At 39.9% G+C, this 14,331-nt stretch overlaps 1 protein-coding gene across 1 annotated transcript in view; it reads left to right on the top strand.

Moving 5' to 3' along the window:
- Positions 1–5,908: 5,908 nt before the first annotated feature.
- LACTB2 (lactamase beta 2) overlaps positions 5,909–14,331 on the top strand; it is a 46,205-nt gene continuing 37,782 nt past the window's right edge. The window contains exons 1-2 of the mRNA XM_036753623.1: positions 5,909–6,193; positions 10,574–10,737. Of these exons, the coding sequence (XP_036609518.1) occupies positions 6,072–6,193; positions 10,574–10,737 (286 nt within the window). The 5' untranslated portion in view covers positions 5,909–6,071. The remainder of the gene's footprint in view (positions 6,194–10,573; positions 10,738–14,331) is intronic.

Raw genomic sequence — 14,331 nt, 5'->3', positions numbered from 1 at the left:
TTCTACTATGTGCCAGAGATTGCACTAGGTACTAGAGAAACAAAGGCAAAATGAAACAGTCCATACCCTTAAGAACTCCTGGGCCTATGGCAGATCCTTGACATGAAAAGTCTCAGAAAACCACTTCCTTTTCTTAAACTTCTCCTGCCTGTACTTACCCTTTTAATAACACAAATAAATATGCCCACTTTTATGATTTTTTTTCTTGTTGCTCATAGTACTTTACCTCCGGGTCCTTTTGCAGAATTTTAAAAGGAGGTCTCACCACTCCTAGAGAGATACTGTTAAACCTGAAGGTTCAGAAGTACTAATCTTTCTGACAGCAGGTTACAGAGGTTAAAATGACGAGGCTCTGGAATCCTAAAACTTAAAGCTTCTCCAGGGATGCCTTTGCCACAACTACTAGCTGGGTGACCTTTTTGTGAAGCAGCATCCTCATCTATAAAGCAGGAAGAGTCATACCCAATGTAATCTACCTCACCAGGTTATAAAGACTGAACAGAATAAGAGGGTTTGTGAATTATCATATGTATTGAAGTTGTATCCCATAGAAAACTAGGTTCTACAAGATATGGCCAGGAGCTCCCTGAAAAACCAAAGTATAGTCTCGTAATCTCAGAGTTATCCTGGACTTCTCACGCTCACTCCAGTATCTGGCCACTGAACCCAGCTGGCTTCAGAGGAGAATGTCAAGTTGGTGACTTTACACAGGCCTGCCTCACTTAAATCCAATCTACCTGCATGTGATGGCATTATCTCTCTGATGTCATGGTCCTCTTCTTGAACGAAGGACAAACAAGAAGCAGTATTTAATCTCTTCCTGCCTAAAGTCTCTCCCCTCTCTGATCCATACTCCATACGGCTACCAAAGTGATTTCCTTACCAACTCCACTAGCTCCTTAAAACCTCTAGGACAAAAGGTTAAAAACCCCTTTGTTTGACTTTTAAAGCCCTTAATAAATTGACCCCGACTTATATCTTTGGCCTCCTTATACACTGCTCCCCTTCCTGGAATCTATGGACAAGTCAAATTGTCCTCTCTGTTCCTAACGCTTGACATCCATCTTCCATCTCTGTAAGCTTTGCACCAGCTGTCCCCTCTGCCTAGAATGCATTTGCTCCTCTGAGAATTGCTAACTTCCTTGAAGAAATAGCTATAATAAGAATTTTTTAAGAGGTAGCTCAAGTCTCTTATTCTACCTGATGCCTTTCCTGATCCCAGCAAGGTTGCTGGGGCCCTCTCTTACCAACTATCATACATTTAACTACCTTTTAATTTGTATTTATTCTACATATTTCTTACATATATACTTTTATGTGTATCCTGGGCCATCACCAGTGGTCACTGGACTCTGATGACTGTGGAGGAAAGAGTGCATCTGATGACTTTGCACAGCCCTGCCTCATTTAAATCCAACTCACTCGAAAGTCAAGACATCACCCTTATGATGTCATTGGTCCTCTTCCAGAATGAAGGACAAACAACAACAAACATATGTGTACATGTCGTTGCTGTAAGACTCTTGAGGGCTGGAATTGTTTCATTTATGTCTTTGTGTCCTGGTGCTGAACACACAGCAGGTACTTAATAAAAGCTTGTTAATTAACTGTTTGGGGGAAAGCATGGAAGCCACCCCTATCATCATATCCAGGATGTGCCCTAATGTTAGACTTGGAATGTGACTCCTTTTGTGCACCAGAAAGATAAAATTGCCTATCTAAAGGCAAAGGAGAAAATCTTCTTCTAAAATTTTTTAAAGTAGAAACAAATAATTTTAATAGCAGTTTCCAGAGTATAAGAAATGAATATATCAGTTAACAGTTCCCAGGATGGGGGAGAGTGTGGGTTGTTTTTTCTACCCCTAGGGAAGAACAATATAGGTGAAATATCTATTCAAATGGAAATAGCTACTCAAACCATTCAACTTGACAACAGCCAAAAAAATTCATTTACCTCTAATTTCTTCTCTCATTGAAATGTTATCATCTGAAACAAATGTGGAAGAGCAACGGCTTAAAGAAATTGAATAAATGTAAAACTAATCTTTCCATATAGAGCTGAATTCAAATATGTTACATATATATTGCATATTACATAACTGTAATATTTTTTTTTTATCCAGTGGGAGACTGAAGCCTGCCAAGTATATTTCTTTTAACTTTAGTATCCATAAAAAGACTTTCCATTGCCTGACCCTGACAAGGAAGACAGCAGCCACTCTGGATAAGAATAGCTTTTAAGAAAGTGAAGAGTAATTTCTTAGAAACTGTAGGGGAAATTGCAGCATTGGCAGAATACCAGACTAAGCAGACTGATCTAATATGATGACTCTTAGGTTTCTAATTCAGTTTTGAAGAAAGTAATTACCTGATTGGAAATAACCTAATACACAAAGTAAATATGGCTGCTCCTGCTGGAAGTGCCACTGGAACATGTAATGATCATGAAGTCGTGCAACTTGTGTTCTAATCCTCACACTAAGGTATGAATCCAATGTAGAGTCCGGAAAACTACTCCCAATAATAAAGTTCTGCAGCATGAAGGCTTTTGGAGATTCTTAATGACATGTCACTTCTACTATGGACCAATACTAGACAGATGATGAAATCAGTCAAGCTATGTGGCTCCCGGCCAAAAGAAATAATCTTTGCACTCTGAACACAGTCTATCTGAGATGACACAATTCCTGCTTTATAAAAAAAATCTAACCCGGATCTTCACTAGTTCAACAAGTTTTTCAAACCATACAAAAAGCAGACTTACCTATCACAAATGTAAACGTTCTTTATCTCTACAAATCTTCCTTTAACTCAGAGATTCTTCAGAAAAAAAATCATCCTCAGCCACATTTGATTTCCTGTGAATTTAAACCAATTGTAATAAAAGAGCATATAAGCTTTTAAGATGAAATACCAAAATGAAACTCAAATCACCTGTTGGTCACATGATCTACTGATGACATAATATCTATGATATGCAACATTAAGAATACAACCCTTTGTAACTACAGCTGGGAGCAGTACTAACATACACATAGGTTTAAGCCAGATTTTTCCTTTACATTCCAGTCATCTCTCAGGGAACATTATTTTGGGTATGTTTTAACCCATCCGATGAAATCACAGTAATAGACATTTATTTAGCACTTTGAAGTTTTCAGAGTACTTTATACAAATTATCTCAGTTTAACTTCACGGCAGCCCTGTCAGAGAAGTACTGAAGATATTATGATCCTTATTTTACAAATGAAGACATTGAGGCTCAGAAGGTTTAAGTGATTTGCCCACAGTATCAGAGGTGGCCTCCCTTACCCAGCATTTTCGGTATATCATGCTGTCTAATTCTAATAAATCTTACTCTAACAGAACTTTACTGCATTTGAAAAACTCTGGGAAGAAAATTTATAAAGTTCAGAATATGACTTTTCAGGAGCGGATTTTAAATAAACTTTTAATTTGCCATAGGATCATAGCATGGTATAATCTAGAGCTAGAAAGGAATTGAGAGATTATTTAGTCCAACCTCTTCATTTTACAGATGAGGAAACTGAATCCCAGAGAGGTTAAATGACTTGCCCAGGGCCATGGATAGGCATGAATAAGCTGCACCATATTAACAATGAAGACTTACGTACAAAAAGCTGTATTAAAAATATCATCAAAGATATTCATGAACAAAAGAGGAGATAGGCTGAATATATTAGCAAGGGTGAGGGTTCACTAATTGTTACTCACATCCTGTCAAAAGAACCAGAAGAAGGCATGTGACTATTTCAGGGGGGTGACCTCCTTAAGGACTGGAGTTGTTTTTGCCCTTTGTATGTCAGGCGCTTAGTACAGGGCTTGGCATATAGAGATCTATTAATAAATGCTTGTTAACTGATTGACTAACATGAATAAGTGTTGAATGAAATGGATGGGTGTGGATGGGTTGTGATCTGTACCACTAAAGGGGCACCAATGAAATCAACAGTCTGATGAGACCACGTGCACTGAAGAATCAAAAAATTCTCTCTCTGAAGAATTTAAAAGAAGGGATACAGAAAAGAAAAAAAAAACTTTTACTATACCTCCCTGCCCCCTCCTAAATAAAAGCAGGAGCCCTGAAAGGCACTCTTGTCAGGACATAAGGGAGGCAGAAATCAGAGGCCATATACAAGTGATAATTTTACTCTTTGCATAGTAAATCATAGATCATGGAATTTTTGAGCTGTGAAGGGCCTAATACCACAACCACCACCCCCAGGAACTTGAAATTCTCCAAAATCTTTCAAACAGTACCAATATCGGCTCAGTAACATATGTTGGTTGTGTCAAATTAATTTTTTCAAATTAAAATACAAATTGCTAGTCTTGCCATATGCAAGGAGGAAACTTGATACTATGAGTTCAACAAAAGTTCTTAAAATACTTTTCCAAGAAAGGAATATATTTAAAAGGGGAGGTATGGTATAGCGGGATAGAAAGCTGACCTTGAAGTTGGGAAGATGTGAGCTCAACTCTTGCTTCTGAAATACTCCAGCTATGTGACCTGAGCAAATAATTTAACCTCTCACTGGCTGAGATAATTCTCTATATAAACTGCAGAGAAGAGGCCAACCTTCACTGATAGAGGGAGTTTCCACACCAGCAGTTCTTTATGCTAATATAATCACAAGTCTGCTCCTTCCCCCCAAAAGTACAGATTTCATACAAGAGTCAAGAAATTATACATCTCACCAATAACTGTCATTCTATTTAAACAAACTCAGTATATGAATGCTAGATTTATAAAGAAGATAAATTAGGATCTGATTATGTACTTTACACGCTTTTTTAATCAAGAGATTACTTTTAAATAGCAAACTACAGTAATAAAAAAAATTCAGTTAATAAATAGTTCATAACCCTGGGAGTTCATGTAGTCCAACCTTACTCCTTGTATGTACTTAAACCAGGTCTCAAAGGAATTAAGTGATTTGCCTAGAATCACAATGACAAAGCTGGTACTGGAACCCAGTTCTTCCAGTCCTCCGTCCTTTGGGACTTTCACTATGGTCACCCCAAGAAACACATCCCTCGCTTAAAACAAATAAGTTATTTATCTGTGAAATTATATCCTCTTAGCATTTTTCCTGCATCAAGAAATGATAGGATGGTTATCCAACTGGAAGCATTATTTTGAACCTGAACTGATGCCTTTTCCTCATCTGTATATGATGGGGCTGTGCTAAATTTACATGATTCTGCAAGTATTTTTGCACTAAAGTCGGGGATTTCACGCACCGTCAAGAGAAGAGACCTGGGTGAGTCACTAATATTCCACTTCTATTACAAAGGGACCCATTACACACATGCACTCTCCGGAGATGAGTTCCTTAGCACCGGACCATCTGCACAAGGTCAGCTACCAGGACACCAGAGGAGGCGTCAGTCAATCAACATTTAATAAGCGCCTATCGAAGTGCTGAAGACTGTGAAGGAAAAAGGGAGAAGCCCATATAGATTCTAGGATCCTATGCAATTCTGCTCCCCTGAGTGGTTGGAGGTGGGTTTGAAACATGCACCAAGTTATCCCTCCCAAACGGGTAATTAATTAAGTTAAATCTTGTAAAATTCTTATGTCTGCCCTTTGTCCTGACTGCAGATTTTCCGTCTCAAAAAACCCCAAATAACCATACAGGCAGAGCAAACTCCCTTCCCCAAGATCACTTGCAACTGTGACTCTATTACTCTGTGATAATCGGCCAAACGAAATACCCACCATCAAAACTCAAAACCGAAAATGATGAAAAGCAGAGAGCCTCGAGCTCTCTTTAAATGCACGTGGCCACACCCAGTCAAACTCCGGAATTGCCTTGCCCCTTCCCTCCTCCCCTTCTTTTTCCCCTCCCCCGCTGAGGGCGGGCCCAGGTGATCACGTGGTATTCCGAGGTCAACCAATCGCTGCCCGGTCTGTGCGGCGGCGCGGGAGGAGCCCGGCCTACTCACCGCCTCTGGGGCCGGGCCTTCCCGCCCCTGACACACGGCGGCGCCCCACTCCGAGGCTTCTTTTGCTGGTCTTGGTCTTCGGAGCTGGGTCGGGGGACAAGATGACGACGGTCCTGCCACGGATCGAACAGCTCTCCTCCCGGGTGGTGCGTGTCCTGGGCTGTAACCCCGGACCCATGACGCTCCAGGGCACCAACACTTACTTGGTGGGGACCGGCCGCAGGTAACTGCCTCCGGGGCCGGGCTGCTGTGTGAGCTGCGGGGCAGCGCTTGCTCCCTGCCCTTGCCCCGGCGGGGGAGGGTGTCAGGCCTGGCCCGGGGTGCGGGCATCCCCCCAGGTCGCAGTTATTGCCCAAATGACACACGGGGACCCTCCCCCCCGCAGGCACTATTAAAACGCGTTGCATTTTGGTTTTTGGGGTGCCAGAGGACCCCCTCCCCACCCCCAGTCCAGCCGCAGAGAGGAGGCAGAGCTCCCCACTCCTAGCAGCAGAAGCGGGTAACCGGGGAACTAGTGCCGCCTGAGCCGCCCCCGGAGCAGCCCCACTTTCTGCTTCTCCGGCCACTTGGCTCATCCCCACCTCACTTGACCCCAACTTCCCGTTCACTGAAGGGGTGAGATCGTGGTGGAGCCTTTCTGGGAGGTCCTACTCCACACCTCCCACCAGAGGGCATGATCCTCTGCCTTCCCTAAGATCTGCTTAAATGTGAACCCTAAAGCTGGCGTCTGCTCCGAGCCTGGAGTAGCACAATCTCCTCTCATTTTCCTTTGCAAATATTCCTCCCTCGTTTTTGAGGATTGTCTCCTTTGACCCTTTGTTATTTGTAAGGCAATGGGGTAGTCTCATGTTTTGGTCGTGTTGCATTTTTAACTGTGTTTCAAATAAAAGGAATAAATAAAGATTGTAATTGTTAGCCATATTCCACGTTGGTTAGCATGAAGGCGGGTGTTAGAGCAGACGGTGAGCGCCTAAATGTTGTATGTATCCATGTGAGTTAGACTAAAAGGTAAGCCATTCTTCTCACCGCCTTACCAAAGGATCAGAATAATAGGAGAAAAGTTCACCAGATTTCATCATTCTCTTAGCCTTTTATAGGATCTTGAACTGTTCTATTTTGTTACTGTGGAATACTTGTGATGAGTACATTGCAGGCATTTTAATGGATCACCTATTGAACTGACTTACTGTGTACTTTAGTACTGTGCCAAGGACTCTGAGGGAATGCAAAAATAATAAAATAAAATAAAAGAGTCCGTATTCTTAAAAAGTTTAAAATCTTAAATAGTGTGGGAGCAATGCTCATACAATCTAAATTATGTGCTTTTCACACAGTAAACCGTTATACTAGGGTTTGAATGAAGTTAGTGAACAGTAAAAATCAGCATTATGATTCTGAGCACCTCTAAGACCAAGTCCTCAATATTTCTTTGATTTCCCCCTTCCTGTCACCCTGTACTGTGTCTTAATTGGTCTCATTATACCATCTTTCAGCACACCAGTCGTTATGTCCTATATACTGCTGTCAGACATTAATTTTCCTAGAGCACAGCTTTTACATATAAAAAGAACTTTTATGCCTAAAAAAAAAAGAACCTCTGATGATTTGTTGCAATCTTATGTTCTTCTGAAGCCCTGATTATATAATAGACACTCAAGAAACACTTATTGATTATGGCAAAAGTTGAATTTTGGAGAGTGAGAATTTGGAATTGGCAGAAAGAAGTAAGTTCAATAAATATTAATGCACCTTTGTGTGGGAAGTTGCTACTGCTGCTTCACCCTGACTAGAGTAGGTTGAGGGGTTTTTGTTTGTTTTTTTAAGCAGTGATGAATTTCATTCAGTTCCAAAACAGGTGTGCATAAAACATCTGCCGTGTGCAATGAACATTGCTCTTGGGGAGCTTTTCCTCATTCGTCTAAACCTGTGATTTCATCTGTGTAGGGGTTTCCATAGCAGGCAACTCCCTCTACCATGCAGATTAACAAGAGTGCCACAATTTTGAATTAGTCATATGTGCACTGAGAGGTTAAGTGATTTGTTCTGGTGACAAAGCTGTTATGTGAGGAAGGAGACTCACTGCAGGGAGATACAGAGATGACTGTATTAATGTCTCTAACCTCCCGTGTAACCAATCACAAACATTTGCAAGAAGGCTACTTCAGTTAGGAGCATAATTTAACCAGTAGAATAAAGCAAGTCTAACCAGTATGATGCACAACCTTGTTCTTTTTATCTTTAGCTTCTTATCATTAGTGCTAACCAACCACAGACTTTGTATGATAATTATTTCTTTTTCCTGAGGGAATGACGTACTTCCTCCAGATTTTTAAAAAATCTACTGATAAAAAGTAACTCCTTACAGAGGATAATTCTAGTTGATTTTATGATCTCTTTCGTCCTATAAGTGTGGGGAATTTTTTTTTTAAATTAAGGCAAAGGAGGTTTAATTTTTTTTCCCTAAAAGCCATCCTTTTTAACTAGATAATTATTCTTGGAATCCTGACAAGAGTATTTCCTTAGGCTTTTTGGCCATATGCAGGTTTGTACGTCTGAAGGTTCAGGTGATTCCCATTAAGAAAAGGCCTCAAAAACAACCAAGGATGACACTATTAAAAGAGCAACAAGAACCTCTATTGTTTATCCAAATAAAATTACTATCCTCCCCTTCAGGTTTCCTTTTTACGGAAGCTACTCGGTCCTCAATACACAGAGACAGTAAAAATCTGGAATGCTAAATTTAGAGATCCCAAAATATTAAAGGAATGTCCTTAGGAGGAATAGATCTTAAAATTACCTTTCATACTTGATCCTGTGTGCAGGGAAGTAACCGTACAAAGTAAATAAAAACATGAACATCTAGATGTTTACTCTTATGTCCTAGCATTGGAGCAAATGTGGTTAAAAAAAAAAAAAGGCAGTTGGAAGGGCATGTCCAATATACATACTGTACACCCAGAGGGTTCACACATGCAGCTTACAAAACTCTTACGTGAAGCCAGAAAAAGATTAAAATGTAACCAGGAAATATTTAAATAAAAAAAACATAGATAACATTTTAAAACTAAGTCAGTATGTGGCCTACAGAAATCCTTTTGTACATGACAGTATACTGAAGTGATACAACAGCATGAGCAAGTCCTATAAATATTTATATTAAAGCTTCACTAATTTGGATTTCACTATTTAACATTAGCGATTATTCCAACAAACTGTTGAAATTTATTTGCTTAGAAAACCTTATAATTCAAGTAAGTAATGTAAACAGGATTGTTAGGTAATTATTTAAAATTGGAATGGGAAGGAGAGAAACTGGTAAGGGAACAAACCTCCTTCAGGAGCATTCATTTTATATGTAAATAGCTTATATTCTAATAATAGATTTTTAATATCTTCATTAAATTGATTTTTTAAGAACTTTACTAGTCAGCACTATGTTAGACTTTATATTTGTTTGGAAGTAGTAATTGACATTTTACTAATTTAAACTAAATTTCCTCAAGTTGATATGAATTTAGTCAGTTTTATTATGTAACCAAGAAAGAATCAAAAAGAATGTGAAATGATAATTGAGAAGGGAACTATAACCCTAAAATTAAATAATATTAGAACTAGAGGCTTGAGAAATTAACATAATTCTACCATCTTAGAAATGGATGAACTAAGGCCTAAAAAGAGATAATGGTTTCCCTTAATTTGTGGTAGAAAGCGAGATTTTAAAGTAGGACTTTCTCTTAAGAAAGTTCAGAAACATAAATGGAAAAATCAGAGAGAAAATGTAACTTTAGCTCACGTAGGGAAATTGTACCTATCCTACCCCATTTCCCACTTCAGGTCTGAAAATGCTGAGTTACGGTACATAAACAAACCTATATAACTTAGTTACTATACCTAATGTAGAAGAACGAACTTGTTTAGAGAAGGTATTTAATCAAATCCTTTGGCACCTGTTGGACACAAGGCTATTGTGAGAGGTCTCTGAGTGTTTTGGTGTTAGTGCTTTGAAGTTTGCGAGGTGCTTTTCATGTCATCTCATTTGATACTCTATCCTCATTTTACAGCTAAGGAAACCAAAGCAGAGCAGAGGTGAAGTGATTTGTCCAGGGACACACAGCCAGGTGGTGTTTTGAGGCAGGATGTAAAGTTTCCAGAAGCTTAATACTAGCTAGCTTTTATGTAGCATTTTGAAGCTTGCAAAGCAATTTACAGATATTATCTAATAGCTACCATTTATATGGTGCCTACTATGTGCCAGACACTGTGCGTGAGGAAATGGGTTAAGAGAGGTAAAGACACTTGCCAGAGTCACACAGCTGGCTAGTGTCTAAGACTGTATTTGAACTCAGATCTTCCTGACTTCAGGACTTGTGCTCTATCCACTGTGCCACTTAGCTACCTCACTGTTTGCTTTCCCCTCTTGTAGCCTTCAAGAACTCAGGGTTACCTCTATACCATGATAAGTCACTAGAGTAAGATTTTAGTAGAGTTTTCGTAAAATTTAGCTTAGATTATCTGAATGGCCAACATGCTACTATTATCTCATACTTCGTAATTCTATGTATATTTCTATTGTTTGATTCCATTATTTAATTTGGCTTTTTAGGAGAATTCTTATTGATACTGGTGAACCATCAATCCCAGATTATATCAGCTGTTTAAAACAAGCACTGACTCAATTTAACACATCAATCCAAGAAATTATAGTGACTCACTGGCACCCAGATCATACTGGAGGCATATCAGACATATGTAATAGCATCAATACAGGTAAGCAGAGATGTTCATTAATCCTATTAGGAAAACTGTGGTTTTAAAGGTCTTGTTTTAGATGTGGAATGCTAAGTAAACAAAGTATTTACTGAGCTTTTCCTGTTTGCATGGCGCTTTACCCAAAGGAAGGTACATTTCAGTGGCCGAAGGCTGCCTCCTTAACTTTGGGGCTGGAGCTCTGAGGGTCTTCCCTTCCCAGTTTGATCTTTTTTTTTTTTTTTGAGTTTTTGATTAAAGGGACCATCCCTTAATTAACTTCTTAAAGAGACCTATTCGCTGAGTGGGTATTACCTCACTCACAGTGAGCACCTGAGAAGACCTTACCCTGAAAGGGCCAGGGTCTCCTAATGCATTCTGGGCCATCTCCAGTCATCTTGGGGAATATCAGGCTACTGGACCCAGACAGCTCTGGAGAAGAAAGTGAGGCTGGTGACCTTGCACAACCCTCCTTCAGTCGAATCAAGTCATGTCATCATTTCCCTGATGTCATGGTCCTCTTTGAGAAGGAAGGATAAACACAACAACTACTTCTAGGTACTATTTAATATTTGTATGCCTGTTATTCTTGTTTTAATGTAAAAGGAAGAGAAAAAATACTACTTAACGGTAGTATGTCATGTCCCCTGCCCTTCCCATCCCCTTGCAGAAAAGGAAAAGGTACCTTGCCACTTGCCGTAGACTAAAGATTTATCAACCTGTTGCTAAGCCTCTCCAAACTTAGTGAGGCTGCTCCTCGGACTCCAGGAATACAGTCTATCACCAGGCTTCTGCTCTTAAGTCTTTCCAGCAGGATAAAAGCTTCCAGAGCTCATATTCCACTAACATAGACTTGGAGAACTCGATGTCACCTTCGTGCCATAATGAGACGTCAGAATAGTACATGTGTGGAAAAGGCATACTATTCCAAGAATAATCTTGGAGTTTGAGCTGAGCTTTAAAGGGAGCTAGGGATATTAAGAAACCAGTGATTAACACTCTTTGGGTAGTCATTCAACCAGCTACAAATCCATCTGGCTTTATTACCAAGACGGAAGGAGAAGGGGCAGAGCATTACGGGCATGCATGATATTCAATAAAAAGGCACAGAGACAAGAGATAAGAGTGTCGTGCTCAACTGCAAATGGGGCAGTGTAGTTGGATCAGTGGAGAGTAATAAAGTATTTGGAGAGTAATAAAGTATTAGAAGACTAGAAAGGTAGGAGGGGGTCAGGTAAAGAATATAATTAAATGCGATCCTGGAGAAAATAAGGAGCTGTTGAGGGTGCATTGAGCAGAGGGTGACTTGGTCAAGCAAACATTTTAGAAAAATCACATTGGCAGCGAAGTAAATGATGGATTGGAGTGGGGAAAGACTTGAAGCAGGTAGACCAGTTAAAAGTTCACTGAAGTAGCCCAGGTAAGAAGTAATAAGGGCCTGAACTAGGGCTGCATGAGTGGAAAGAATAGGATGCATACAAGAGATGCTGTGAGGACAGAAACAACAATATGTGGCAACAGATTGAATACGTGTGGTGAGTGAGGAGGAGAGAGAAGAGTGAAAGATGGCAAGGAGATTTCAAGCCTTGGTGACTGGGAAGATGATGGCATCCTCAACAGTAACAGGAAAGTTTGGAAAGGGGGACGTTGGTGGGAAGAGAAGAAAAAACAAGCTCTGTTTTGGACATGTTGTATTAGAGACACCTATTGTAGGATGTCCAAAATGAGACATCTAAGAGGCAGCTGGAGATGTAAGACAGGCTCACAAGAGACTAAGTTTAGATATATAGATTTGGAATCATCTCCAGAAAGATGAAAATTGAACCCCTGGTTGCTGATGAGATCACCAAGTAATTCAGTAATAATATTTTTGTTTATATCCTCAAAGATGAGTGTTTCTCATCATTCCTAGACATATTTCCCCTATAGAATTTTCATGCATGGATGCTATCTATCCTTCCTCTGAACACTTCAAAATCTGCTGTCCCTAAAAATAGTACATTTCCCACTATGCCTAGCTTTTTCTCCTCTCTGAGAAATTGAAATGTTGTGGCCATTTCCCCCAAAAGTTTCTATCATTTCCACCTCAGCAACTAGCTCCTCAATTCAGAGTGGAATTTCCCTTTGTTTTTTTTTTAACGAAGAATGAAATTATCAAGTTATCAGCTGCTGTACTTTTGGTACAGAAAGGAAGTTCCAGTGGATGCCTGGATAATTGAAGAATCCCATCCTTTCAATGTCATGCTCATTGTTAGGCTTATGATTTGTTCTCCAAACTCCTCATCTGTTTTCTCCCTCTGTTCGAGTTGTCTGTAGTATACTCCAATGATAAAGTTACTAATGCTTCTCCTCTTATTGATTTCACCTCAGGGATATCATGCTTTTCTTTTCTGTTTCCTGGGTTTTCTCACATGAGTCTACCTTCACTCCTTACACTTTCTTGTTTGTTTTGAATAAGGTTATATCCAGTGAGGGCCATATTCTAACCACACTTCAGTGATGCCTATGAAGGCACTTCTGCCTTCTGGCATTAGGACCTCTAATTCGTCTTGCTTGTCGCCTAAATTTTGTGCATTTTTGTACAGATTTTGGAGCCTTGTGTTTTACTAATAGCTCATTTCTTAGATTTTTGTCTCCTGTGACCCTTCAGGTATCTGAACTGTTATTCTTTCTGCACTGTAGCTATTGTGTTTGGGATCTACTTGGTTGGAGATGCAAAGGTAGTTCTTCCAGTTTAATTAAAGTCTTTTTGGTTATATTTGAAAAACATCAGAAAAATACATTCTTGCCAGCTTTTGTTAGGTACCCAGCCAAGAAACCCATTATTCCCATGTACTAGAAATCCAAATCCCGGTCTCAGACACCATTTTCTTAGCCATCTATTTGTTTCCTAATTTAGCTTTTTTTCTGTATCCATTGTCTTCCATGGGCAGCATTGAAGGGGAAGAAAAAAAGACTTGTACCTCTCTGACCTTTACTTTCTTGCCTAAGACTTGATAATCTTTGTCATTGCTTTCTAGATTCCTCCTGGCAGTTTGGTTTATGCCCACATAAATCACCGCAAGTAGTTAGTAGCCATCTGTTTTAATGAGTCTTGGGGGTTCTTCATTATGCCTGGGGCATACACACCCCAGAAAGACTGTAGCCTCTTTATTATTACTAAGTCAGCAAGTACTCCCTTAGCAAGGAATCACCTATCACTATTACAGTTCTCTTCTTCCTCTAACCCTTACTAGATAACCTATTTCTGAAGGCTTCTGTGACTCTTACACTATCATTTGTTTGGTGGAATACAAGAAACTATTTCTTCCTCAAAGCCATCTAGCTCCCTTCTCTTCAGGAAGAGGCCCAGATTGTTGTTAGCTCCAAATGTATAGTACTGTGTGGTAGCCTCCAGCCTCGTAGCACAGGCTACCTCTGCCACTTCAATTCCTCTATTGCTTCTCCCTCCACTTTCCCCCACTTCAGTCTTTGAAAATCTCTTCTTGACCTGCACCTTCTTTCCGTTGCTTCTGCTTTAGACCAGACAGAACATCATCATCTCATACCTGAGTTTCTATATTAGTCACCTTTCTGGTCTCCCTGCCTCCAGTTTTTTCCTTCTTTAATCCAATC

The sequence above is a fragment of the Trichosurus vulpecula genome, chromosome 1 (assembly GCF_011100635.1).
Source record: "Trichosurus vulpecula isolate mTriVul1 chromosome 1, mTriVul1.pri, whole genome shotgun sequence".
Taxonomy (NCBI): Eukaryota; Metazoa; Chordata; class Mammalia; order Diprotodontia; family Phalangeridae; genus Trichosurus; species Trichosurus vulpecula.
Note: the sequence above shows the minus strand (reverse complement) of the source record. Positions and strands in the feature narration are given on the sequence as shown.